Here is a 26,680-nt window from a genome sequence, read left to right on the forward strand (position 1 = left end):
CTGCTTTTGTGATTGCTGCTATAACAGGATGCTGGTTCTTCTTTGATGGTCTACAGGAGTTTATTGTAACGTGCAACATATGACTAACCGTGAGGGCCCCTGTCCACTAAAGCTTTTTCCTGCTCTGTGTAATATTTTCTAATTGCTTGCATTGGTAGTACTGCGATATTATGCTCTGTTAAAAACGCAGACAGTGCGACACGGTGCTGGGATTTTCTACGTAGAACATTCGGTGCTAGACCTTTTTTCTTTTTTGGTGGCCAGCAGTTAATCATATTCAACTTGGGAAAAGTGTGATCTTGTATATGTCACATTTTACCCAGCCATCTAATTACAGTGCAGGCAGGGCAGGACACAGCGTGCAAGCTTTAGGAGGGAGGAGGTTCCTTCTGACTAACAGGGATACATAGCACAAATACACACTATGGCGTTTGCCATCATTAATATAATGAGAAATCCAAAAGTTATTTTGATTGACTTTACATTCATATATATATATACCGTATATATATATATATATATATATAAATCGAAAACTATTATTATACTTTTTATAATACAAGTTCATGAGACTCTGGCGGAACCAATTAACCCTGGTGGCCCACAGAATCTTCCTATGTATGGGGAACACTGAAAATGCAGCTGCTTGTTATCGTTCTTCAAGGAATATAAGAAAACTTCTGCCACCTGACATTAGTGCCAATGATATGGAAAGAGAATTGTAACATTTCTGATGGATATCTTGCTTCTGTAATGTATTATATGAACAATGTTGCCAGAAACCTGGACTAATTTCCACAGATTAAGCCACGCCATATTTAAAAGCCACAGTGTTGAAAATGTAGCAAAAAAGTAGCAACTGCTAAGCAGCTGGTAACCCGGGGTTGGGGTGGGGGGCTTATTGACATCAGTCCAAGTGCCCACATATAACAAGCGTTAGCTTCCATTGGTGATAATGACCGAGGTGCCTTTGTGTCCTGGTGTGTGTTCCGCCGGCACGCGGAGGTGAGGAGTCACGTCCGCGGAGGCAGGAGCGCAGAAACTTCGGAGGCCTTCATGCTCGTAGAAATGGTCCAGGGCGTACCCCGTCAGGGGGTACGGTGGATGAGTTTCCAAGTAGGGCCTGAAGCAGGGGTGCGCTAATGCGGGAGACTCGGAACAAAGGTCAGTTCCACCGAACGTGTAAGGGAATTGGAGACCCCGAGGGCCCAGGTCTGTTTGAAGGTAGTCTTTGGACTTGTTGACGGATTCTGGAATTGGCAAGTGGACGGGGCTGCGCGCTACACTGCGGCACATTTGAGGATATTCTAGGGCGCAGCACGGACCGGTGCTGTTTAAGAGTGCGTTTTGCTGCCCCGGTGGATCATCCGCGGGAAGCTTTCGCATCTGCAGACGACTTTCTTCCTCTTTGATCATATGCTGTGTTGCTCGTATGAGCGTATCCATTTTGCTGGATTCCTGCGGGCTCAACCCGAACTGGTCCGTCCGCTGGTGGTCTCCCGGGTCGCTGGTGGAGCCTCGATCTGGGGAGCTCACCACACTCTCCTCATCCCAATGATTGCGACCTTTGGGACACATGATCACAAACTGTAATCGATTCGCCTCAAATTCAGAGCATCTGGTCTATTTTTTTAATTCACAAATAAGTCTCTGATATTTTAAAACAAATGCTAAAAGGAGAAGCAAAAACATGTGAACTGTGGAAATGAAGCTTTCGATTTTCAATAAATATGGAGAGGGCACAAGAATGCCACCCTACTAAAAATAAAGGGCATGAAAATCCTCATAAGTGAAACTTTTAAGATCAGTTTCATTTTTAATTCACTTTTGCCAATCAATCTAATTTTTCACCACCAGGAGACGCTTAATTATTCACACTGTCCCTTTAAACTTTCATATTTACCATAGTCAAGGGCCTCAAACTATCATCAGTCTTTTTTTTTTTTACAAGTTTTAGACATTTTGAAACACAAATAAAAATTTGCCAATTCTTCCTCGCAAAACAGCTCAAGTTCCTGAAGGTTTGATGGTGATCATTTGTGCACAGAATTTTCCGGATCTTTTGGATTGAGGTCTGGACTATGATCAGGTTATTCTAACATCTTTATATTGTTAATTTTAAACCAAATCCATTGTAGATTTTGCTTTATGTTTAGAGTCGTTTTCCTGTTGGAAGGTGAACTCAGGCTCCGTTCTGAGGTCACTTTAAGACTCCGAACAGATTTTTCTGCCAGAATCGCCCTGTATTTGGCTCCATCTATCTTCCCATCAAATGTAACAATTTTTCCAGCCCCTACTGAAGAAATGAAACTCTAGAGCAGGGGTGGCCAACCCGGTCCTCAAGAGCCGCATGTCCTGCATGTTTTGGAGGTTTCTCAGGTGATGCAAATTTTAAGATTGTTTGCAAGCTGTGCGGGAGCTTGATAATGACCCAGGTAATTGGGATCACCTGTATTTGAACAGAGAAACTCCAAAAACATGCAGGACATGCGGCTCTTGAGGACCGGGTTGGCCACCCCTGCTCTAGAGCATGACGCTGCCACTACCATGTTTGACAGTGGGGATGGTCTTTTCAGGGTGATATGAAGTGTTACCCGTATGCTAAACGTAACGCTTTGCATTCAGCCTGAAAAGTTCCATTTTTGTCTAATCTGTCAAAAGCACCCTGTTCGATATGTTATTTTTTTGTCTGCTATGTGGTTTCTTGTAAACACCAAACCTGCCTTTTTATGGTATTCTTTCTGAAAGTGCTTTTTTCCTGCCATGCATCCACAAAGGACACATTTCTGCAGAATTTGATTAATATGTGTTTTATGCACATATTGTCCCACCTCAGCTGTGTATGCCTGCAGGTTATCCAATGTGACAATGGACCTCTTGGTTGCTTCTCTGATTAGTTTCCTCCTTGTTTGGGCCAATATTTTGGAGCAGGGGTGAGAGATCTATGGCTCGCGAACCACATATGGCTTTCTCAATGAGTTTGTATGGCTTGGAGGTAAAATAGAAATTTGTGCAAATGTTTAATGATTTGAATTTAATTGATAATGACGGCACCAATTCGCACACACGTGAAGCCAAGACTATACTGATTCACAAAGGGTTCGGTCCAGTGTATATAGGACACCATTTTAACTCAGGTTTACAGTCAAGGTGTCACACAAACATACCCTGTTGTGGCTGTAAATTGCTGAATAATCCTTCATATTGGAGCTCATTAAACAATCTATGTTCACTGCTCTTTGTTAAGCCAGTTAATAACTGAAAAGCAACAAAACAAACTTTAACCCACAACAAACCTTTGCTTTTATGGCTCTTTAGGTCAAAAATGTTCCCGACCTCTGAGTTGAAGGGACGGCCAAGTCTTGGTAGGTTTGCAGTGGTATTTTGTTTGCTCCATTTTGAAATTATTACTCGCACAGTGTGCCTGAAATGCGTCAATATGACAAAACCTCTAGGGTCACATATACTTTCTCTAGGCACTGTATTTCAATTTTCTGATTTATCAGTACAATTTCATTGCACACCCAAAGGAATTGGTTTGAAAATTCATATTGGGGAACTCACCGCCGTAACCGTGAACCGCTGCAATATGTGGCACGCTGGTGCCACATCCTTGGTAATTCTCCAAAGATGTTTTGCTCAGGGGCAGGACTGCCCGGGTTGTACTCCACCAAGCCTCCCTGCCAGGCGGGGGAGCGCCGAGGAAATACCGTCCGGCCTCACAACGACCACGCTCACAACTTTGACCTTGAGCGTGTTTGTGAGCTTCGCCGATTCGGTGCTGCTCTTCGGGCATGCTGTAGCACAGCGGACCCGGGTTGGCAAACTGTTTGTAGACGCAGAAGGCGTCCGTGGCTTCGTTTGTCTCTGGCATTTGTGGGGACGCTGCGTCCGTGCGGGGGCTTCCCCTCCAGGGGCTGTCCTGATCTGAATTCGAGGGCTCGGTCTGAAAACTTGGATACTGTAAAGACCACCAAAGGTGTCAAATACTGAAAGGCTTTGCAGAGCTAGTTGACAACTGCCAAGTTAATATAATATCAGGTAAATTCCAGACTATGTAGTGCACTTTATGAAAAGCCCCATGCTCAAAATTGAGAACGAAACTGAAGTTTCCCTATTTAACAAGCAGCACAGACTTTAAGTGCATGGTGCAAACTGCGTGAAGAGTTGGCCTTGACGCCTTTGGCTGCCGATCGCTAATAATCCCGCTTTCCAAAAAACTGAAAGAAAATGCGATTGGATGCTGCGTCAAGTAAAATGTCAGCCCCGTATTTTTAGACAACAGCGCAAGGGCAACAACATTATAGAGATAAGTGCCAGGTTGCAACACAGACGTGGTTTTTGTGCTGTTGTCATGGATAATTTCCGTGCTAATGGACCCAAATGCATTCACTTCAATGTTCTCTGAGGATTAAAGGAAACTCCAGTGACCTGGCGATGATGTGGATTATTTGGAAAGAGAACAAAAGCGTTTTTGAAAGCTAACCTCCACTGCTTTTCAATTCATTTGTATAAATCAAGGTCTTGATTTTTGGTTGAAAAAGTTTAGATATTGTGAGTGTGTTGTACATTTTGCATTAAGTACCATCACACCTACTGTTTAGCTCCTGTTGTGTATTATATGAATAATGAATAATTTCTCCTCTTGAAGGGCGTCATGAAGGTTTTCAGCGCATGCGTTGTCAAATAGGGAAGCTTGCTGCTTTCCTCTGTCCTCCACACACTTGAGGAATTTGGCGACCAAGGGCCAGATTTATCGAATATTTCTCAATCTACATAAGTTTTAAATTGTATATATATATATATATATATATATATATATATATACACATACATATCATCCAAAATTTTAGGTACTTACCTGAGTGTATGGCGAGAGTCTAGCTCTAGCTTTGGCCCGGGCTACTCTGCTTTTGGTGGCTCTGCTGTCAGGATGACCGCTTGCCGTGTTACTGCTGAAATGGAAGGAGGCCTTAGACATGACCTGATCCAGAGAGAGCTGGAAGCCTTTATATTCAGTTTCCCTGGAGACACAAGAGTTCAATTAATAAGTGGGGTGGATCTTCTTGGATAAATGGCATTTGCTTTCCAAGATGTACAAGACATTGCATTCTGCACTTTAAAAAGTGTGTATAAAGTGGCTCTTCTACATACAAGATTATTTTGTTTCCTGATCCAGCTCGCATCTTAAATTTCTCATATCTCAAACAAATATTCCACATAAGAATCACTGAAAACCAAATGATGCATTCCTAGGCCCCCAACAATCCTTTTAAAATAGCCCTAAATAGCTATAAAACACGTATTCCTGTTCACTTAAAACACATAGTCTGCATTTCTAAAGCACTTTTCAAGTCAATGAAGACCTCCCAAAGCCCTTTATAATGTACTTCACACTTACCCATTCACATACACTGTTTTATGCTCACTCTGCGTCTGTCTGACCAAATCACCACATTTTAAAACAAAAAGGGCATTAAATATTTCACTTTTGACTGTGGTGAATGTGTGTGATTGTTCTGAAACAAATTATTGAGACAAACAGAACTTTCCTATAATCCATTCAAATGGTGAGAAAACATAAAAATATATCATAAGAAAAATAAGGTGCCTTCCATCCAACCATTATCCGTGGTCGGGACATGGGGCCAGACCTCCCTATCCCCAAGCAGCTCGTCCAGCTCGTCTAAAAGGTTCCGTAGGCATTCCCAAACCAGCCTAGAGACACAGCCTCTCCAGCGTGTCCTGGGTCGTCCCCGGGAACTCCTGCCCTGAGACATGCCCGGAGCACCTCCCCAAGGGGGCCTCCAGGAGGCATCCTTATCAGATGCCCGTACTCTCAAAGGACCCTATACGGTGCTCCAAGACTAACACGGTCAATTGCCTTCTTTAAGTCCACAAAACACATGTATATTGGATGGGAAAACTCTCACGAACCGTCAAGGACCCTTAAGATGATTTAATGAAATACAATTCAGGTTTAGTATGAGTATTTACCATGAAGGAAGTTGGCAGTTGCTGATGAGGTGTATGCGGTGGAGTGAGCGGCACAAGACTGTTTTACACGTAAGCACTTCCTGTACACGAATCAAACTTAAACAAACTAACTATGGTATTGTTTTTACTCCACCAATATGTAATATGTATGGCAGGAAATGCACGTGATGACTAAGATGAGATGATGTTGGTGGTGAGCGGTCTTGAGCATATGCGGTAAGATATTTGCCCGAAATACATCTCGTATCTCAAATTTCTAGAGTTCTCCCAACCAAAGTTTTGTGTAGGAAGGCCACTGTAGAGTATAGTTGGGTAATGTGAAAGTCAAATGTAGAGTTGGGTAATTCAAGGGAAACAAATGGGGTGGCTGTCAATGTTAAAACTCAAAACTATTGCACAAGTAGTATAATAGTATTCAGTATCATTATTTTCATCATCACCTAAAACACATTTATTTCCAGACTTATGCAAATACGCTCAACTTGAGTCACCAGCGATACCATTACCGATACCAAGACCACCAGGATGTGATTCCTACCTTTTGCCAAAAAGACCAATATTTTGAAAGAAATACCTTCAAATACTAATATATTATTTCTTTAAAGAGACATATTCAGCTGAATTAACTCTTGGGAGCTTTTGGCCTTTTAAAAAATGCCAATTACTCACTATAAACATAGAATTTTGCCTTGTTCCTATGTCTATAAGAATTCATCCTGCAAATTTGCACTCCAACCAGAAACTCATACTATTTCGTGAAAATGGCTTCGGTAAATTTTGCCCTTACAACTGTGGGGACCCTTCACTGCTTTCTCACTATTATAGTGATATCATTTTAGCTTATCAAATGAAACTCATTTGGAAAAAAAAATACATAAAGAAGTACGGAGACATCAAACTTATGGAACACAACTATGAAAAAAAATAACAAACATTCAGACGACAGAAATTTGTCTTTGAATATTTGTTTTTTTAAGGCACCACAACTCCAAGAGACACTGCGACGGATTGCGTTTGAGGAGCATGTTTTTTTGTCAACAGGGTGTCTTATTTCCAGGTGAGATTCAACTCAACCCAAGAAAGATTATTTGATAAAAAAAAAAAAAAATCCATCACCCTCATTGCATCATGGGAAATATGGTTGAGTACAATAATTTCATTGGAAGGGATTAAAAATCACATGATATGTGTCCTTTAATATTGCATTGAAATGAAGGCAATCTATTGTTCCTCTAACTTTATGTTTGTGATCGTTAATTGATAATATGGGGAAGATGATACTGATATGGACACACCATCACAAGTACCAATACCTTTAAAATAAACCAAAGTATTGATTCAGCAAGGGATCCTAGACTTTGACTGTATTTTTTTCCATTTCGTTATAAACCATTGAATTATTTTTAGCATCCTAAGCCTAATCACAAATGACCAAAGTGAGCGTCTCGTGTCCATGTGTGACAGCATTAGTACTTGGACGAGTTGGGATGTTGCGTGAAAGCTGGAACGGCTGCTGGGAGGATTTTTGGGGAGCGGGGGGATTCAAGCGAGGCCTTTTACAAACACCGCACAGAGGGAAAGCAGACCAATCAAATACATTAGGAGATTAAAAGCTATGTCTGGCTAAACCAGGCTGTAGATTGTGGACGTTTTAGTACTGTGCATAAATTTATTTCTGTCTGAGGCGATCTTTGGCAAATCAGGCTGGGAAAAATAAAACTTTGGCAGAGATTCATTTCAGACAAACAGGCATTCATTCTTTACTCACCATGTTTGGTCACACTATACACATATAATGTACATCCAGATGGTTGCAATTCAGAGGATTGGTTATTCTTTATTTATTCTACGCTTAGAATAAGTCAGTCCTTGAATCAGTAATTCACTATCGTATTGTGTACAGTCTGCATTAACAGATCACATTGAATAGCTTCAATTTACTAATAAAAATAAAATAAATTTTATTTTATAAAAAATAATAAAAATGTTCGATAAAAGTTGATCATTTGAACTGCAATTACCACCCGGCCACCGGAAAAAACAAAGGTTCCAGACTAACATTCAGAAGACGATAAAGGTGACGAGGACCAGCCTATCATTTCCGCTCACAGCGTGAAAGCAAAAGGCTAGAACACACCGTGTTGAACACGGTCGAAATGAACGATAAACAGACGAAGGATACCAACCAGCATACCCACTCAAAATATGCTGAAAGAGTGGTACACAGGAGAGGCCCCTCATCTTTTTTGGGAGGCATTTTGGCTACTTAGAATCTGATAATAAAAAAAAAAAACAGCGATATGCACTGCAAACTTTTTCAACCAAGACAGGTAACATGACACACTTATTCCACCATTTAAAACCGGATCGTCCGTAGAATTAACTGAAAGAAAAGAATTCAGCCCCAAACGAGTGCGAGCGTACTTTCAACAAGCTCCGGGCCCCATGAAAAAAATCAGCCAACTAGGAAGGCGCTTACCAGTGTTCTCCTGCAACCAGCTCCCCTTCTGAGAAGGTATTTACTTGTTTAATATTTCTCACACAGTGGTACCTCTAATTACAATTAAATTAATTCTGGAAGTAGCTTTCCAACTTCAAAACTCCATAAGTAGAGACGCATTTTGAATGTGAACATGCTAATCCCTTCCAAGCTCCACAAAAGTACAGTATGATAGTTTCTAATAAATCATAATGTCATTATTACTGATTCGGGGCACCTGCGGCTGCCCTGTTGGCGCCAACAGCCCTGAGCGCTGATTGGTGCCCTGACTCCTTTTAAACCCCCGGCTTCCAAGAGGAAGCCGTCAGACCGTCCTGCGAACCTACGCTTTGGAAAGGCGAGCACCGTACCCTCCGACAATCTTCTGCTCTGTTTTCTCCTGCCTGTTACCTGTGACTGACCTGTTTCTAGACCCGTTTCTGCCCTGCTCTTCCGTCCCGGCCATCGACCTGTTTTGCCCTCTTTCCTGCCTGATACTTGTTGCCGACCTTTTTTCTGGACTCGTTACCGCCCTTGCTCCTCTGTCCCGGCTATCGACTAGCTTTCCTGCCACCCACGACTATCCCCACTCCACACGGAAGTGCCACTTCCGCGTTCCTGCCATCAGCTACCCGTGTCTGACGATCATTGGATCGTGGAAGCCAGCACTGTTCTCTTTTTCAATAAAACTGAGTTAAACGAACGCTATTGGGTCCTGTTTCCGTTTCTGGCCTGTGACACATATAAGAACATTGGAAAATAAATAAATACATGTTAAAATTAGATTACTGCACAATAAGCATAAGATGAGAGGCACATAATGTGAAAAAAAGAAAGAATCAATGAAATAATGAAAATATTAATTTACGTTTTTGCTTCGTGTTTCTTGGACAATTGATCCAATGATGTCTGCTTTTACCGAACTTTACCAATCTGTCGGAAATGCGTGAGGCAGATGGTCAACATTTTAATACTTTTTTCCAGAACCTCATGGAATTTTGCTAAAATGTCTTTAATTTGAGCTAATTGAATGATGGCTGCGTCCTCTCCGCTATCTTGCCGGGATCCCTCCTCCTCCTCGTCTCTGAACTCTCAGGGTGACACGAAGAGCACGCTGCGAGCAAGCATTCACACTGGGTTTCCATGCAGATTTTAAGCGACAGCCTGTTTGTTTACCTTTGGGAAACTCTGTGAGCGGCTAATAGCAGCGCTGTATTTTTGACTTTGTATCCTGAAACACCTTTGTAACTAGTAACTTGAAACTTTTGTATGTAGAGACATCCGTAAGAAAAGGTACCACTGTTTTTATAAAATGTTTTGTAATAGTTTGTCGTCATCCGTCTTTGTCCTAAAGTTTGTCTGAAGCGGCGTCAGATTTCTTCAACTTTCACTCATCCATCCATTATCTTCACCTCTTATCCTCACTAGGCTCGTAGGGGTGCTGAAGCCCATCTCAGTTGTCTTTGGGCAGTGAGCAGGAGACACCCTGAACTGGTTGCCAGCCAGTCGCAGGGGACACAGAGACAGACAACTCACTCACTCATTCACACCTAGTGACAATTTGGACTGGCCAATCAACCTGACATGCATGTTTTGGAGTGTGGGAGGAAACCGAAGAGCCCGGAAGAAACCCACGCAAGCACGGGAAGAACATGCAAACTCCGCACAGGAAGGCTAGTAGCTGGATTTGATCCCATGACCTCGGAACTGCGCCGCAGACGCGCTCACCACTCAGACGCATTGCTGCAACTTTCACTCAGGGAGATAAAAATAGACTTAAAACCTGAAAGGAAAAAGACTTGCTAATTATCGATATTGACTGATAAGAAATGTTTTATTGTGATAACAACTTTACTCATATTGCCCAGGGCTACCTGGGGTACAAATAACCATATTCTCCTTTCAATTGTGGTTACATATATTCACGACGTGGATAACATATTCAGTAAAACTCTTCAGTGGCAATCCTACAGAACACAAAGGGTCATCAGACCATACACACACAGAGAGTTCAACTTTAGGTGAACTGCTCCTTATCGCTTGCCGTCCATTGTTAGAACGCACGCACTGGACGAACGCCTTTGCCTCAGATAACATTCCCTACAAAAGATTATGCTACAGTCCAACAGCTTGTGCAAAATGTCTGACTTATAGGTAGGTAGGATTCATTGCAAACATTTCAGTCACACTAGAGCCATACAGAGACTTGATAAAACATGACCCTCGCTTGCATTCTGGATTAAGGAGTTGATAAATGTCCGTCGAGATTTTGCTCTGCCCGTTAGTGTAGGAATTCTTGCTCAACAGAAGGGTAATTACAGTACTCAACCTGGAAGTGATCCGTGTAGGGGACTTTAACATATTCAAATGTAATAACAATTATTCTGAGGACAGTGATGAGCAACAAGAGTATTACTATAAATGTTAAGAGGGGACTGTATGAGAGTGTGATAGTGCCGACTGTGTTGTATGGTGCAGAGACTTGGAGTCGAAACACAGATTTGAGAAGGAAATTAATTTTTTCTGAGATGAAGTGTTTGAGGAGTATGTTAGGAGTGACAAGCAAGACTGGATAGAATAAGAAATGAAATTGTGACAGCCAGAACTGGAGTAGTAGTGGAACTGAGCAAGCGTGTGGATAAGAGGGTACTCGGTTGGTTTGGACACATGGAGAGGATGGATGAGGAGCGAATGTTGAAGAGGATCTACAGAGCAGAAGTAAATGGAAGGAGACCAAGAGGAAGGCCGCGATTGACGTGGATGGATAATGTTATGAGTGCACTGCAGGAAAGAGGTCTAAATAAAGTGGAAGCTAGAGCTCTTGTTGGTGATAGGAATGAGTGGAGAGATGTTGTAAAAGGATGTTTAGACATGTTCTAAGGGATGGGCAGGACACCCGTTTGATGCGGCAGGGGTAAACCAGTGAAAGCCGTTGGGCCCTGCTGTTGAACAGAAGAGTGTGTTGTGTCACCCTGACTCGAGTGACATGGCCGCTTTTTTGTGTCCCGTTTCATATGGAGGGACGAAAGCATGACCAACTTAGGTGCCTAACTTGTTTGGTCCAAAACATTTTGTGTGTGTTTGTGTTACTTTCCCGTTTTTTTTTTTGGGGGGGGGGGGATGTGTTTGCCTTGCTGTCGGTCACCCCTCTTGAGGGATATGACCAGGGCAGATAGATTGATAGAGTAAGAATAACCTGAAAATGTAAAAGTAATATGCAACGGCTAATGGCTGGTGCTGTTTTAGTAGTAACATTTAAAGATGCAAACAATATTTCCTCTTGTGAATGTTGTGGTCCATCTTTTACATTTGAAAACTTGCCATACACCTCCCGTAAAAATAAATGCATACATACATAAAAATTAGCTTATTTGAAGTATTATTCTTGGCAATATTTAACAAAATATATTTTTCTTATTTTACTGTATTTTTCTTGTATTTCAACTGGATTCATTGCAGTGTGGAGCTACAAGCGTTGGGGGGGAAATGTAAGTTAAAGGGACAGTGTGTAATATTTAGTGGCTCCTGGTGGTACAAAAACAACTTTGATTCGGTAAAAAAACATTGATTTGAATACTAGGGCAAAAAATGTTTTATTAGAATAATGTCTTTGGTTGGGAAATGTGTATTTCTTTTACATAGTGGAATCCCTATTTAAGTTGCCACCATGTTTGTCTGCCATGTTGTTGCTTGCTGTGGCACTGGTTTCTGTTCGCATTAGACAACAGTGCCATCTGATGGACAAGTATTACACACCAAGGCTTTAAGAAAATAGGAAAATGGAAAGATAAAATTAGAATCAGCTAAATGTAAATACACATTGTGAACTGCCAGCAAATTTAAAATGGTGACTTGGAATGCCTTGTATTTATCCTATTTAACTTTTTTTGGAAAAATAATACTTACATTTTTTGTCTGCTGACAAAATACAAAAATAAATGATATTACTTTGAAATATTATGATAATAATTATTATTTTAATCATGTTTTTTTTTAATATAGACTACACTTTTTGCAGTACTAACGTGCAAAAAACAATCAAATAAAGGGGAAAATAATAAACAATTATCTTCCAATAGAACAAAATATATCGTTATTTTTAATATTTATTATAACATTTTTTATCAGACCTTCAAGTATTGAGGAAAAAACATAATTAGGCAGGGAAAAGCAGAATTGTATGTAAACAGAAAAAAATGTGACAGTTTTGTGTTACTTTTTTTGTTCTACATTTTCAACTTGTGTTTTTTTCAGTTTCAATTCCTAAGTGGGATATACTGTAAATAGTTAATTCTCTCTGTGATAAAAAGAGTAACGCAAAAACAAATAAACTGTCTTGGAATGGGGATTACCTCATGTGCGGTCCCTTCTCAAGGTTTCTTCATTTTCCTCATGTTGAGGTTTTTAAGTTTTTCCGTGCCCTCATGTAGGTTTTAGATCAGGGGATGGTGTAATAATACTCTGTAGTTTGCAATAATCTGTGGTCTGTGCAGCCCTTTGAGACTCCTTGTCATTAAGGGCTATACAAATAAACATGACATGACTTCTTTCTTTTTGGTCTTTCCAACCCCAGTTCAGAGACACTCAATAAACTCACAGTGGATTGCAGTTAGCTTTAGCTGGTGGACATTTTGTGGCAACAATTTTCCACCCGTGCAAAAATTAATATATGACACTCGCCATTGGTACGATTTCCGTTTTGTTCCAGTGTTATTACGTAATCTACAACTAACATTGAGGCATATGTCATGTACTTACGTGAGAACGTAGTTGACACTGACGATGCAGTGAGGTCTGGACGAGCGACTGTTATGCACAATAGTTGCATAACTCTGAACCCAAACCCAGCCTCCATGTTTGGCCAAGAATCGGTAGTAGCGAGTTGTGACTTGACCTTTCACAAGTACTTTAAAAAAACAAAAAACAGAGGGTAAATCGTTTTATCAATAGCCCACCAACAAAAGACTCAATGCCCTTGCATCAGAAATTGAATAGGAGTACTGAAAATTCCAGACTAAAGGGCGCAACTGATTCAAAGCTGCATGCTCAAATTGAGGAACGAAACTCAAATTATTTTTAATACGAGTAGCACCGGATTTAAAGCCACAGGCTTAGACAGCCTTCAAAGTGAACTAATTCACGTCTATTTTTCACATTTTAGAATGGCGCGCCAACCACATGGGGATTTTAACGCCTTTGGCTGCAGAACGTCAACAGCGCTGTGGTACCACACACCTGACGCCTGACTGCGTCATTTTCAGTTAGACCCAGAGTTGTTTACGTCACGTGATTTCGGACAATATAACCATTCAACGTGACAATTACAAAGACGAGCAAGTCATTATAAGGTTCGACCGATGTGGGTTTTTCAGGACCTGTATCGATTCCAGTAGTAAGAGGAGGCTTATAACTGATATGTGGAATTGATATTCATTTGCTGTGAAAGCTTAAAAATTTGCGTTTTTTTTCAGTTCTCGCAAACAGAAACAAAGACATGTTTTTGAATTTCAAATAAAACGTTAATAGCTCTCCGAAAGAGAGAGAAGCTTGTCTGCATCCGTAGCTTAATAATCGTCAAGTCCAAAAAATAAAAATGCCGATATTGATTGTGTCAAATTCATAAATATCTGTGCTGATAATTGACCCGTCTGATAATCGGTCGACCTCTACATGTTTACTACTTTGCCAAAAGAAAATGCGAATGAGGACTTTTTCGTGTAAAGTATTAAGTCCTATATCTCTAGAATACAGCTTTGGGGCAACCATACTATAAAGAGTAATGCCAGATTACAACACAGATGAGTCTTTTTGTGTGGTCATTGGTGGTTGTCACGGTACCTGACCAAATTGCATTGGCTTGTTATTGTTCCTCGAGGATTAACCCTGGAGAACCCATGAACCATGTCGTCCTTTGGAAAATTATGACTTGTGGGTTCTCCAGGGTTAAAAGATTCTTCAGCCACCTGACATTAAAGCTGATGATACGGAAAGAGAAGTTTAGCATTTTCAACAGATAACTTCTAGTGCTGTTAAGTTCTGATGTACAAATCAAGGATTTCATTTTAGGTTGCTGTGGTAAGAAACAAAATTGCATTTGCTTGTCATCGTTCCTCGTGGATTAAAGGAAACTCCAGCCACCTGACATTGATGCAGAGGATATGGATTACGGTGTAGTGTGATCGATAGATAACTTCAAAATACTGTAAGTATGTTGTAAATATTCAATGAAATACTGTTAAACCTCCTGTTTTGCTCCTGTTATGTACTACATGAATAATGTTGGCAAATCATCAACTCAGTTATCCTCTAAAAGGGTGTCATAAATGTTTCCAGAAGTTACCGCAATGTTTTGTATTCAGGGCGCATGCGTCGTGGACTAGAGCAGCTCACCGTTTTCCTTGGTGCCACCACGAAAAATCAAAAAACAGAATAAACCACACGGCATTTAAAATATATCAAAAAAAAAGTAGTGGCTTGTAGTCTGGATTCTCAGTAGTTACAAGTTAAAATATGATCATATTTCTTGTTGAACAACGACTCACACAAATGATGCGCACAGCGCAGATGGAAGGAGTCACAGCTGTGCACATGATGATAAAGGGTCTTCTCAATCAGATCTTGAGGCTCGTAGCCTGTAAGCTCCGCAACCCTGGACAACACATGCACACAAGCACACCCACATATTCAGCTGTCATTAAGAGTTCACATTTCCAAACACAATCCAAAGTGGAAATAAAATAAATCTGTTAACAAAGTGGTTCATTTAAAAACGTCAAAACAACAAATGTTGATCTTATTTCATTTACACCTGTGTGAATTATAGCTGCAACTGACTATTCTGATAGTCTGCTGGTAACCGACGAATTAAATGATGAGCCGAATAATCTGATATTCCTTTTCTTCTCTTATAACCATGAACTGGATTAATTGATGTGGAAAATGGCACAAAAAAATGGGTACTGTACAATGAAAAAGACATACTTTATTAAAGATACTCTGGATCTAAAACCAATTAGGAGCAGTGCTTGGTCAGTAGAGAGATAAATGTATACATAAATGATCCTAAGTCCATTTTTTAGATACCGCTGAATACATAATACATTTAAATCAAGTGAACATTTATCATCTCTTTGATATGGCTTCTGTAACATGACAAACATGACACAGACCAACGTTTTTCAATGCTGTATAAATGTGTAGAATACATATTACATTTCAACTCTAGGTGTTACTACGTAACTACGAGATGAGAAATAAATCAGCTCCTTTGCTTGAGTACTCTCTCCTGTCTTTACTGTTGGAGCCAAATGGAGCGCAAGTTCCGCCCCTTTTAAAGCAGCAGCATCACAATTTAGCGCTGCGCTCCAAATTTCAACACAGAAGTCCCATTAAAGCGGTAAGAGCACAATGCTGTTATAAGCACTTTTTTAGTAACTAAGAAGCTGTTTTTATTACGTGATTTCAGATTTTTATCAGTATATATTGAGAATTAATTTTGAGAATATTATTATGTATGTTTTGTTGCTCAAGTCCAAAGGCGAATCCTACAGTTAAAGTAGTCACGTGGGGCGTCCTTCTCCTCAGGGTGGGCTGCCTCAAACTTAGTCATTTTGATAGTAGTCTAATATGGATAATATAGCTACACATATCATGTGTTACAATCATTATAAGGCTTATATAAAGCTTTTAATTATTTATGGCTTTAGACAATGAGTTTGTTGTCTTTTTTTGTACAATATGACTCTTTAAATGGAATAGTCTTTAATCACAAGAAGTCTCAAAGGGAAAGACTACGAACAACCAATACAGACGGTCCCCTATTTACAAACATTTGAAAACGGTATATACACGATAAAAAAAGTTTTCAGGATGTCGAAAAATATCTGGACATTGCTTTAAGTTAGATTTTGTATTGTGCACCTTTTTCCAAGTACAGAACATTACTGTGGTGCCTCTTTTCCGCCGCTACCGGCGTGTGGCGCTGTGAGACCTCACCCAGCATCCATCCTGAAGAAGAAATCCGTCTTCCTCTTCCTAGTTCGTGTGTAAACATACTATACTGTATCTCCAGCGCTAAGAACTTTGATATTTTTATTGTTTAATATCTTGTGCATCCACTCAATATGGTTGGTGTAAAGTGTAAAGAAGATGCGAGCCGTTTCATTTGAAATGAAAGTGGAATAAGAAAGCTTGATGCGGTTGAGAAAATGGTTGGATTGCTTTTTTTCAGCCACTTTCACGGAGGAGAAAGTTGTCTAGCTCTTGAAGCTCATCTTCCAAAAGTAAGCAAAACCTTACCTTATTTATATTTAAAGAGCATATTATTTTATGAAATATTTATTTTTTAGAACAAAACAATACAGGTTACTTAGACAAGCCTTAAACGTACTTATATACACCTTAAACAAATATTCCATACATAATTGTAGCATTGAAGCGGCTCACGCACAAATGAAATTTAAGCCAATTAAGTTCGTAAGTAGGGGAGTGTCTGTACAAAAAAGACTAATTGTGGCTCGTATCCGCTATTTCTGTATGGTTACCTTTTGAGACAAAGACGCCATTGCCCATTTGCAATTCCCTGCCTCACTCTTTTGGACACAGGTGTCTGGCGACAATGGTCAAAATGGACTTCATGGTCGACTACTTCTATCATCCATTTCTGTGGACAGCCTTGACTATTTGTTGCAGCCCTATTTTGAATATATGAAAAAAAGGATACCTTGAGTCCAGGAAGATGAGCTTCATGTCCAGACTGGCTCGAAACATGAACATGTTGCTATGCAGTTTGATCTCTGTGACCGCGCTGGGCGGTAAAGAGTGACCGACTGCAACAAGGCCCACATTCTGGTAGCAGCCATCGAAAGGAGACATGTCCAGGCTGTACTGGCGGATTTTTAAGTAGCCGCTGCAGTGGATCACCTGGAGTGGGGGAGTCCGTTTCATTCAAAGTCATGATAGGAAAACGCTGACCAGCTGGCAAAAAACAACTGTTTTTGTTTTCTGACCTTGTAACCGCCACAGGTGAGGCCGGCATTCCTTTTTGCAAGGACGCATTTCATTCTCAGGAAGAATGAGCGCTCCATCTCGTACTCTGATAAAAATAAAAGAAACAAGGAGCTTCAACACCCCCTTGAGACTCTATTATTAAGGGCTATACCAATAAATGTGACTTGAGCTAATGGAAATGTGGATAAGCATATCTTTTTTTGCTGTTTTTACAATTAATATTCATTATAAATAATGTAGTAAAGTGGTTGTTAAATGGGGGTACAAGTAATTGAGTTATCCGATTAATCTTTAGAGGAGATGTACGCGATATGGAAATGTGTTCCTCTCTGCTGCCATCTCCTGGCTTGTGTAATCATTGAAGCCTCAGTCAGGTCATGAGGCACATGTAAGTGCGTGCTTTTCATTGAATAAACTCTTCATCTTTTTTGGGGTTTGGCTTGGCGATTTGGACTCAACCCGATGGGGGCTTTATCTGTCATCGTTTTCATGATACACTGACATATAGACCAAAAAACTGCAAGAACAGGCATTGCATCACTCCCCAGCACTCCCCTCAGCCCCCATCCTTCAAACAGTTCTGCTAAAAGTAAGATAAAGCAGACAGACACAGCAGAAAATAAGAAAATGAGGGCTCCTTGAACTCAATTTGCCGTTGCTTACAGATACTTAATCCTGAAAATATTTAGCTTTTTAACTTTTTAAGGACGCATCCCACCTTTGAAGAAAAAAAACAAATCCGATTGTATTATTTAAAGGTAATTATCTTATAATGTCAACAATTATAAATGTTTATATTATTACATTTTAAATAAAAGTTATCATTTGATAACTTCTTGATTTGAGGTGTCCTTAAAAAGTCAAAAGTTGTCTTTTTCAAGTACTGTATGTGTCAACAATGCCCAACTAAATTCAAAGTGCCTATATATTTTTTTCCAACGCAACTATCTGCTTTTATCTTACTTATAATTTGACAAGGCCAAAATATATACATGTGGTCAATGTCTACCTCTCCGCATGGTTGTTAAACTTGTGAAAAATATTTTCTTATTTTGGGGTAGTAAAAAAATCTGAACACATTCTTTCAGTTGAATTCCCTCAGAAGCCTGGAGCTAGTGGATATGCACTGTATTTTACAAATATTCCACCACTCGTCTTCTGTTATTTTTTAATCTAACTCCTTTTCCCGTCCATCCGTTAGATGCAACGGTAATCCCCTAGTAGGGTTACGGGTGCTGGAGCCCATCCCAGCTATCTTTGGGCAGTGGGAAGGGGAAACCTTGAACTGGTTGCCAGCCAGTCGCAGGGCACACAGAGACAAGCAACTCACTCGTTCATTCACACCGAGGGACAATTTGGATCGGACAATCAGCCTGACATGCATGTTTTTGGAATCTGGGAGGAAACTGGAGTGCCCAGAGGAAACCCACGCAAGCACCGGGAGATGATGCAAACTCTGCACAGGAGGCTGTGGTAGCTGGATTTGAACCCATGACCTCAGAACTCTGCCGTAGAAGCGCTAATCACTCAGCTGCCGTGCCGCCTAGCTCCTTTTCCCATTTTCTTTTAATATATTACTACATTCCATCAAAAAAAAACATCTTTATAAAAAAAGGTTTATCTTTACAGCAGGGGTCGGGAACCTATGGCTCGGGAGCCATATATGGCTCTTTCTATGAGTATCTGTGGCTCAGAGACAAATTTGATTGCATGCAAAATTTCTCCATCTTGTTCAAAACTTGAGTAGTCTATCCTATTCAGGTACACGCAAAGCCAAACCAAAGCTAAATACTATGACATTACTTCGCAGTATATATAGGGCACGTTTTTTACTACAATTTACAGTCAAGGTGTCACACAAAAAAGGGGGAAAAAAAACTTGTTTTGGCTGTACAACGCTAAAGAATCCTTTATATAAAAGTTCACTATGTAATCTGTGTTCAGATACCTTATGATGAATCCACAGAACTGTAAATACGCCAAAACGCCGGAAGAGAACTTAGTCATTTGATTGGGTAAGTGGGAGGGATGGGTGGAGCTATGCAAAAAGTGCAAGCACTCCCTCCCATCTCTCGCCCTACGCCTTCTGCGCCAAAAGTGAGCTCATCAGGCTCCCTATTTGCAGAATGTTGTGACGTTTTTACACAATAACTGCTTGCATCTGGTTTTGAAACCAATATGTATGAAAAAAAGTGTCAAAAGGAGTTTCACCGATCTTGAGTATTTGCAAGAAAGAGACAAGTTTAAAGTGGTATGTTTGTTGATTTTGGGACAGGGGCTCTGGCATTATTCTCTTTTCATAATTTTTATCAAATCATCAAAATAAATGTGCTGAAGACTAAGTTTTTGTCTGGGGCGCGGGTTTAGCAATTTAGTAAATTTGTCTCATAATATATGGTGTGGCTCTTTCCCAAAATAAAATTAATATTTTTTGCTTTTATGGCTCTTTTAGTCAAAAAGGTTCCCGACCCCTGCTTTACAGGATCTTTGAAAAATATTGATGACCTGATGACCGGTCACTGGATTTATCTCTTAATAGTCCTTCAACTGATGTTAAAGAAAACAATCACTTCCCTGTAACCCAAATTTCTATTTCAATTCCAGAAAACTAGGCAGCTTGCCATGCAATGATGACTTAAGCCAGAAGATGGAATCAGACAGTAGAAAATTGACACTTTCCGGACAGCGCTTTAAGTTTATAACTCCAAATGTTCTATTTTTAATATTCCAATTTAAAAAGCGATGTTAGGAAAAGTTATTGGAGGCTGAAAATAATGCTTCACAAATTTATGCCACTTACATTTTATTTACACGAGTTTAGCATGTTTCCTTACCTTGAACAAAGTGTGAATGGTAGGGCTGGTGGGCAGTGAGCACAGCCGTCATTTCATCGTGGTCAGCAGGATGAATGTACTCAAAGATACTGTTTCCCGTTAACTCCACCTGAAATGCACAAGCAGGTCAGGACCGTGACGCCCCGGACGCAACATAGCAAAGGAGTTACCATTACCTTTGTTAAACCAACCTGAGACAGACCCAAATGAACCGAGGCCGTTTCCGATATGTACATGATTTTCCCGTCTGGAGCCACCACAAAAATGAAGCCATCCAGTGTCTGGAATAAACAATGGAGATGTCATCCAAACTACTAACCACAAGACAAAAATACAGACAGTATGATTTACGAGCACAGTCTTAATTGCACTGCAGTGTGGGTTTGCTGCAGTGTCTCATTGCAAGCGGCTATTTTAAGAAACTAATGTGAGCAAAGCTGAAAATGGAGTTGAGACCAGAAAAGAAATGTTAGACAATTAGGAGTCAATTTATTCCTTTTTTCCCAAGACATCTTCACCAAACTGTTAACAGACTCATTAATACACTTTTCATACAATTGTTCATTCACATAATATTATTTACATCGTTGATGTTAACCCAAATGCTCACCGGATTCCAGTTTTCATTTCTAGCAATTTTTTTTTGGTGTATTTTCTATTACAGCCGTCAAAATTATCTTAGCTAGGAAAAAAAGAGAAAGGAAAAAACAGTGAAAATGCAATTTATTATTATATTTTTTTTTAGGTCTGTATTACCTTCTCACACGCTAACTTGACTACAAACCATCATAAAAGGCAGTTTTGCTCTTGAATAAAACATTTTTGGAATGTTATGAAAAGGTAAAAGTGTAAGCCGGTTGGTTCTTTTTGCAAATGAATAATTTTAATTGATAGCATAGCACATTTGTTAAAGGGACATTGTATATTATTTAGCTCCTCAGAGAGGTTAAAATGCATAATTTGTTGAAAAAAAAATTAATTTGAATAATAGGAAAAAACATTTTTTAAAGTGCATTTCTTTAAAAATGTATCGGTCAAGAAATTTGTATTTATTTTATATAACATGATGCCCATCAAAATGGAGCTGACTGCGGTCTTATTTCTAAGATTAAAATAAGTAAATAAAAAGGGAAAGGCCGGACAAAAAAGATGTGGTCGGGTCACTTTGAGTCTCCATAGTTTGTATTCTTCTTTGTGTTTTCTCGCACTCGTTCTCAGTTGAAAAACACAATAAAGCAACACCTAATGGTCAAATAATAAGCTGTCCCTTTTACCACACTAGCTGAAGTTGTGTTAATTTTCGTTTGTTAGTTAATGCTCACAAAATTACTTAATAATTATTATTATAATAATAAAAATAGTAACGATAATAAAACCAACGCAATTAACAACAGTCATAAATTCCTTAATTCAGGGAAAATTGCATTTTTATAGACTTCCTTTTAGTGTTTAAAATTAACTTGGCAAATTGTTTTTATAGTGTGATATTTGGCTGCATTGTGGCATGCAATCAAAAATGAAGAATACAAACTACGGAAATGTAAAGTGACCAAACATAATTTTTCTTCTAAAAAACATTGTCCCTTTAAAAACAGTGGTTTTCAACTGCTCTGACTTCAGAAATACTAACACATCCTAATTGCAAGCTTCAACCCAAATCAAGAAAAGACTTTTCTTCTTCTCAAGTTTATTGATTTAAAATAATTGTGTAGTCTAAACCAGAGATAGTAGAATATATTTACATTTCTAAAAACACAAAACAAAATGACCAGCAAAAACAAAACAACTTCAAATAATGAAATTCCCTTTAATGCTCAATTGGCGCTATTTTTAAAGGGACAGTGTGTAAGGATTCTAAATGCCTCTTTATTGTGTAAGGCCACTGAAAACGAGCACTACACAGCAAAGGGAAAAATATAAACTACAGAGACTAAAAATGACCAAACCGCATAATGTTTCTCATATTTTGTTTCTTTTAAGAAGATGTTTTGGTTTTGGGAGGGGGGTTCCCTTAGCAGCAATATGGTGGACAATCATGTTAGCTCCCCCGAAGTGAGTCTCATGTTATGGCAAATAAATACAAATGTCTAGTACTATGAGTATTTAAAAAAAAATGCATGTTTGATATTTCAAATGTATTTGCGTATTATTAAAAGCAATTATGTTTTTTTTAATGAATTGCATTTTTTTTATCACTAGATGATGCTGAATAATACACAATGTCTCTTTAATAAAATCTAAAACACTTCACATTAGCATCTTTGTTTTCAATATGTTAAGTTCAAATAACCCTCAGTTATGTATTTTTTCTTATCATTATTTTGCCAAGACTAAGCCCCGCGACCCACTTTTTGGTCCGGACCCACCAGTTGAGAAACTCAACTTTAAAAGAACTAATGATAGTATTTAATTATTTAACAAACATTTTTGTTTTGATGTGCAAAATTAATTGGAATTATTATTCTTAATAAATCAACAAACAAAGCTACAAACCAGTGATTTGTCCAACAGCAATAAACACATGCTGAATATGCAAAAACTGGATTTTTTTAATAAGGTAATTCTCACTGCAGATCCTAAAAACACATTTTGTAAACATCCAATTACTCGGCACGAGTTTGTGCTTGAAACTGGCCAGCCTGCTCTCTTTGTGTTGTTGCAAATGTGAGAAGAGATGATGGGCGCTCTGTGGGAAGGCTCAAAGACAGATCGAGACATGAGCATGACCATGAATGCGCTCAGCTCATTAAGTCTTCAAGTACTCTACGTAGAGCAGTAGGTGGCAATTGGGGCAGATAAGATGCAGCCTACTGTTCAAACGATGAAAATATATAATAAAAAATCTTAACAACAACAACCTGTAGGAGGTGGGAACCTAATTCCTGGCTGACCCCGTCCAACGAGCTGTGACTCACGTGGCCCCAAGACTCACCAAGGCCTGTTAGACACACATAAGCACATATATTAAAGAACTATAATAAATACATAATAATAATGTGATGAATGAAAAAATGAAATATTTCTCAGAAAGGTCAGCGAAATTGATTAAAAAAAACAATATGGATAGAATGTCGCTTATTCGATACAGAAGTCATTATGATTAAGCATCACGCTGGCTTTAATGAGTTTATAAAATCCATATTGTTAAAATTTGAACATATAGTGAAACTTAAATCCCTATCATTAGTATAGAACGCAAGTAAGCATCAACTCCCAACAAATATTCAACAGTTGTTTTCTACAGAACAGACACTCATCATCTCAGGGGAATCAACAACTTCAAGGTCCAATATTTTGTAAAATTGAAAAGCCATTGTGCTACACACTAACACAAAGCCTATACTCATTTGTGGAACAATTAAGAGGACGACTTTAAACATGTCCCCAATTGAAATCAATTTAAAAGTGTCATATATACGTATTTAGATATAGTAATCATATCAATGCATCAAATGTCTTTGGGCATTATTTTATAGGAGGAACTAGTGATACCATTATAAGCTTGAAATGTCATTTCTTTGTTTTCTAATTTTCTTATATAGGGCATGGTGCTGTTTTCTTGTTTTGATTTTGAACTTGTCTTCTGCAAAGAAAACGGAATAGGGTTGGGCACTTTAAAGCTCCAGCTTTAGCCGATACTCTCTTTAGGTCCAAGGTTATGTACTGTATGATGGTATTGTACAGCAGTTTTTTTTCAAATAGTTTGTTTGCTTTTGTTCATAAATGACTATTGATTTTTGTGCTGTACTCAAACAAAAGGCGATTAACAAATAGAGTTTAATTTTATATTTACATATTGACAAAATAAATGAAATCTCACAGTAATTCTATCCGACTATGAACGTAATCAGATTCAATACTAATAATAAAAACAATAGAGCATTTCGCCAAGGCTTTGAAAACGAAACCCATCACCGTACGTTCGTTTTTTTTCGTCTTGTAAAACTATTAGCATAAACTATTCAAAGAGGAGGAGAGAAGGGGAAAAAAGAGCTTTGAGTTAAGCTGCATGAGGCCCAATACCCAAAGCGGACAAAACAAACACGAGTTCGCGCAGCAGACTTGGAATTGAAATGCAAATGTGCAGCAAAATAAACAGGCGGCATGTGGGGAACATCGTATGGACTTCTCTGTTTGGACTCGGAACAATCATAGTACACTTCACTGCAGGGAAGACTATTAGATGAATTGGATTAATATTCGTCATTAAGATTGATTAATCTATTTTAATTGACCGGCCACCCTGAAAACAAGTTTGTTTTACGAACAACATATTCTTGTTTATTGTTCAAAATGTGTTGCATTTTATTGGTTATGAAAACGTGTGTTTTTACGGGGGGTTATTTCAATGAGTGCCCACGTAACGCATGAGTTGTTAATTTGATCACGTAGGTTCGCCGTTAAGGGTTATTGCATGTAATTTGTTGTGAATGGCACTTGATAAAATAACTCGCGCGTTTTCCACAACATGGGACAAATATCCTCTCAAATGTCATTTAGTTACTAATGAATGTATTCCCCCCACCAATTTTTAATCGTTCCAAGGATTAAAACGATGTGACGGTGTGGTTTTATGAATTCAAACAGGCTTAATTCTCAATAAAACTTGGAGTCATTAATGTTTAAGTATATCCCATACCTGTCAATTTACACGCCTCTCTACACGTTTATTTATCATTTTAAATTGTAAACGCGGTACTAAAACATTGTACGGGGAAAAAAATGAATATTCTGCAACGTATAATAAGCATGGCTGAATTTACTGCAACTGGGCAAATAACCAATAATGACACTGAAATCATTGCTTGTGTCGAAGTATAGATAAATAGATAGATACTCATTTCATACATTAAACTTGTTTTCAAAAAGTATCTTTATTATTAATTCTACATAGTCTTTCTTTGCTGTGTTTGTAAGGTTTATTATCGCTTACTAGGGGATTGCAATTAAAACTAAGGACAGCAATTGGCTGATGTATTATATCCTTATTTGAAAAAGTGAAAAGCTTAATTCCTATGGTTGCTTGATTAGTTTTTCATTGCACCATTCAATGTATTCTCCCCCCAAAAAAACGCGTCTACCACATAATAAAATGAAATGGATGTTTAGAACAATCGAAATGTTTTTCTTGCAGTATTTGGTGCTTCCTAAGTGCTCCTGTATATTGAGCAGGGCACGACAAGGAGCCCCATATGTTGCAGGATCAGACTTGTCATTACTGCTAATATTCGATGGGTTACTGCAGTCACACGTGTCGCATGGATCTTCACCACAGGGACTCCAAGGAGAATGGAAAACAATCACTGAGGCTTCTAAATAAAACTAAATATGAGAAAGATTGGCCAGCTAGGATCAATTGATTTAAATCCACGCTTTATTGCAAAATGATCACATCGTTGTTTTGAAATGTTATAGTGGTGGCTATCTGCACGACCAAAATAAAAGATGAAATTCTCACCTTCAGGAAAAACAATCCTCATTTTGAGGTAGCTGGTCGTCAGGCGAATGATGGAGGCTTTATCCAACTGCGACGTGATGGCCGACGGTAGCGGCAACAGTTTAGCTAGTTCATAAAATTCGCTGTTTTCCTTCTCCCGTCGAGTCCTGGCGGCGTTTTTCGATTTTTCCTTCATTTTTTTCCTTTTTCAGCCCATTCAATTTGCAATTACGGGGAAACTTTGTCTCAATCCAAAATAGCTTCGAGATAATGGTCGTTGTTAAGGTCCAAAGGCAGCAACCGTAGAGAATTTTATGACATTTCCATCACTACACATGGCGAGGTTCTAATGAGAAAGGGAAGAACATTTCATTCGTTTAAGTTTGGGAAATATTTTTTAATTTAAAAAAGTGTACCATAGACGTTTATATTCTTACCTGGGCACAACAGGAACAAATTGTTGCTTGGCCAAAGTGATCAAAATGTCCCAAATGTTGAACATTGTCCGTTCCGCATCACGGCTTGAATTAACAGAAGCAGAGGGGAACTCTCCAACGATTCCGTGCCACTCAGTTCCTATTGGGCAATGCCGAACATAACTTCGATTCTCATTGGATAATTTATGTGTCACATGTCAAATAATGGACAATGATTGGCTCTCAAACGGAGCACGGTCTCTCCGGCCTTAACACTGATACTAGGCGCGACTTTCTGCAGTTTAGCTCAGGTGAAAAAAAGGGAATAAAAAAAAAATCTGACATTTAAATCCGCAATTTTTAACTGTGCAGGAGAAAAAAATATAACGTGAAGAATCCATACCATAAAAGGGAGGCATTTGTTCACGTAGGCCTTGCATATGCCACGCTACCCTCGTTCAAATTCTACAAATTGTACAGAAACGACAAATACCTTAGGTTTAACTAA

At 39.0% G+C, this 26,680-nt stretch overlaps 1 protein-coding gene across 2 annotated transcripts; it reads right to left on the bottom strand.

The window, feature by feature from the left end:
* Nucleotides 1–936: 936 nt before the first annotated feature.
* sim1a (SIM bHLH transcription factor 1a) lies at nt 937–25,952 on the bottom strand. Of its 2 annotated transcripts, XM_088327919.1 has the most exons (12): nt 25,778–25,952; nt 23,178–23,257; nt 20,496–20,600; nt 20,320–20,428; nt 17,485–17,570; nt 17,199–17,398; nt 15,019–15,125; nt 13,235–13,382; nt 4,862–5,024; nt 3,672–3,961; nt 3,565–3,599; nt 937–1,565 (listed from the first exon to the last, which is right to left on the bottom strand). In XM_088327919.1, the coding sequence occupies exons 1-12, from the start codon at nt 25,950–25,952 to the stop codon at nt 937–939; spliced, it is 2,127 nt and encodes a 708-aa protein (XP_088184045.1). The 2 variants fall into 2 exon arrangements, with proteins under 2 accessions (XP_088184045.1, XP_088184044.1); XM_088327918.1 differs by having other exon boundaries at nt 3,565–3,961.
* Nucleotides 25,953–26,680: the final 728 nt, after the last annotated feature.

This window comes from Urocampus carinirostris, chromosome 2 (genome assembly GCF_059441175.1).
Source record: "Urocampus carinirostris isolate Australia breed hairy pipefish chromosome 2, RoL_Ucar_1.0, whole genome shotgun sequence".
Lineage (NCBI taxonomy): Eukaryota > Metazoa > Chordata > Actinopteri > Syngnathiformes > Syngnathidae > Urocampus > Urocampus carinirostris.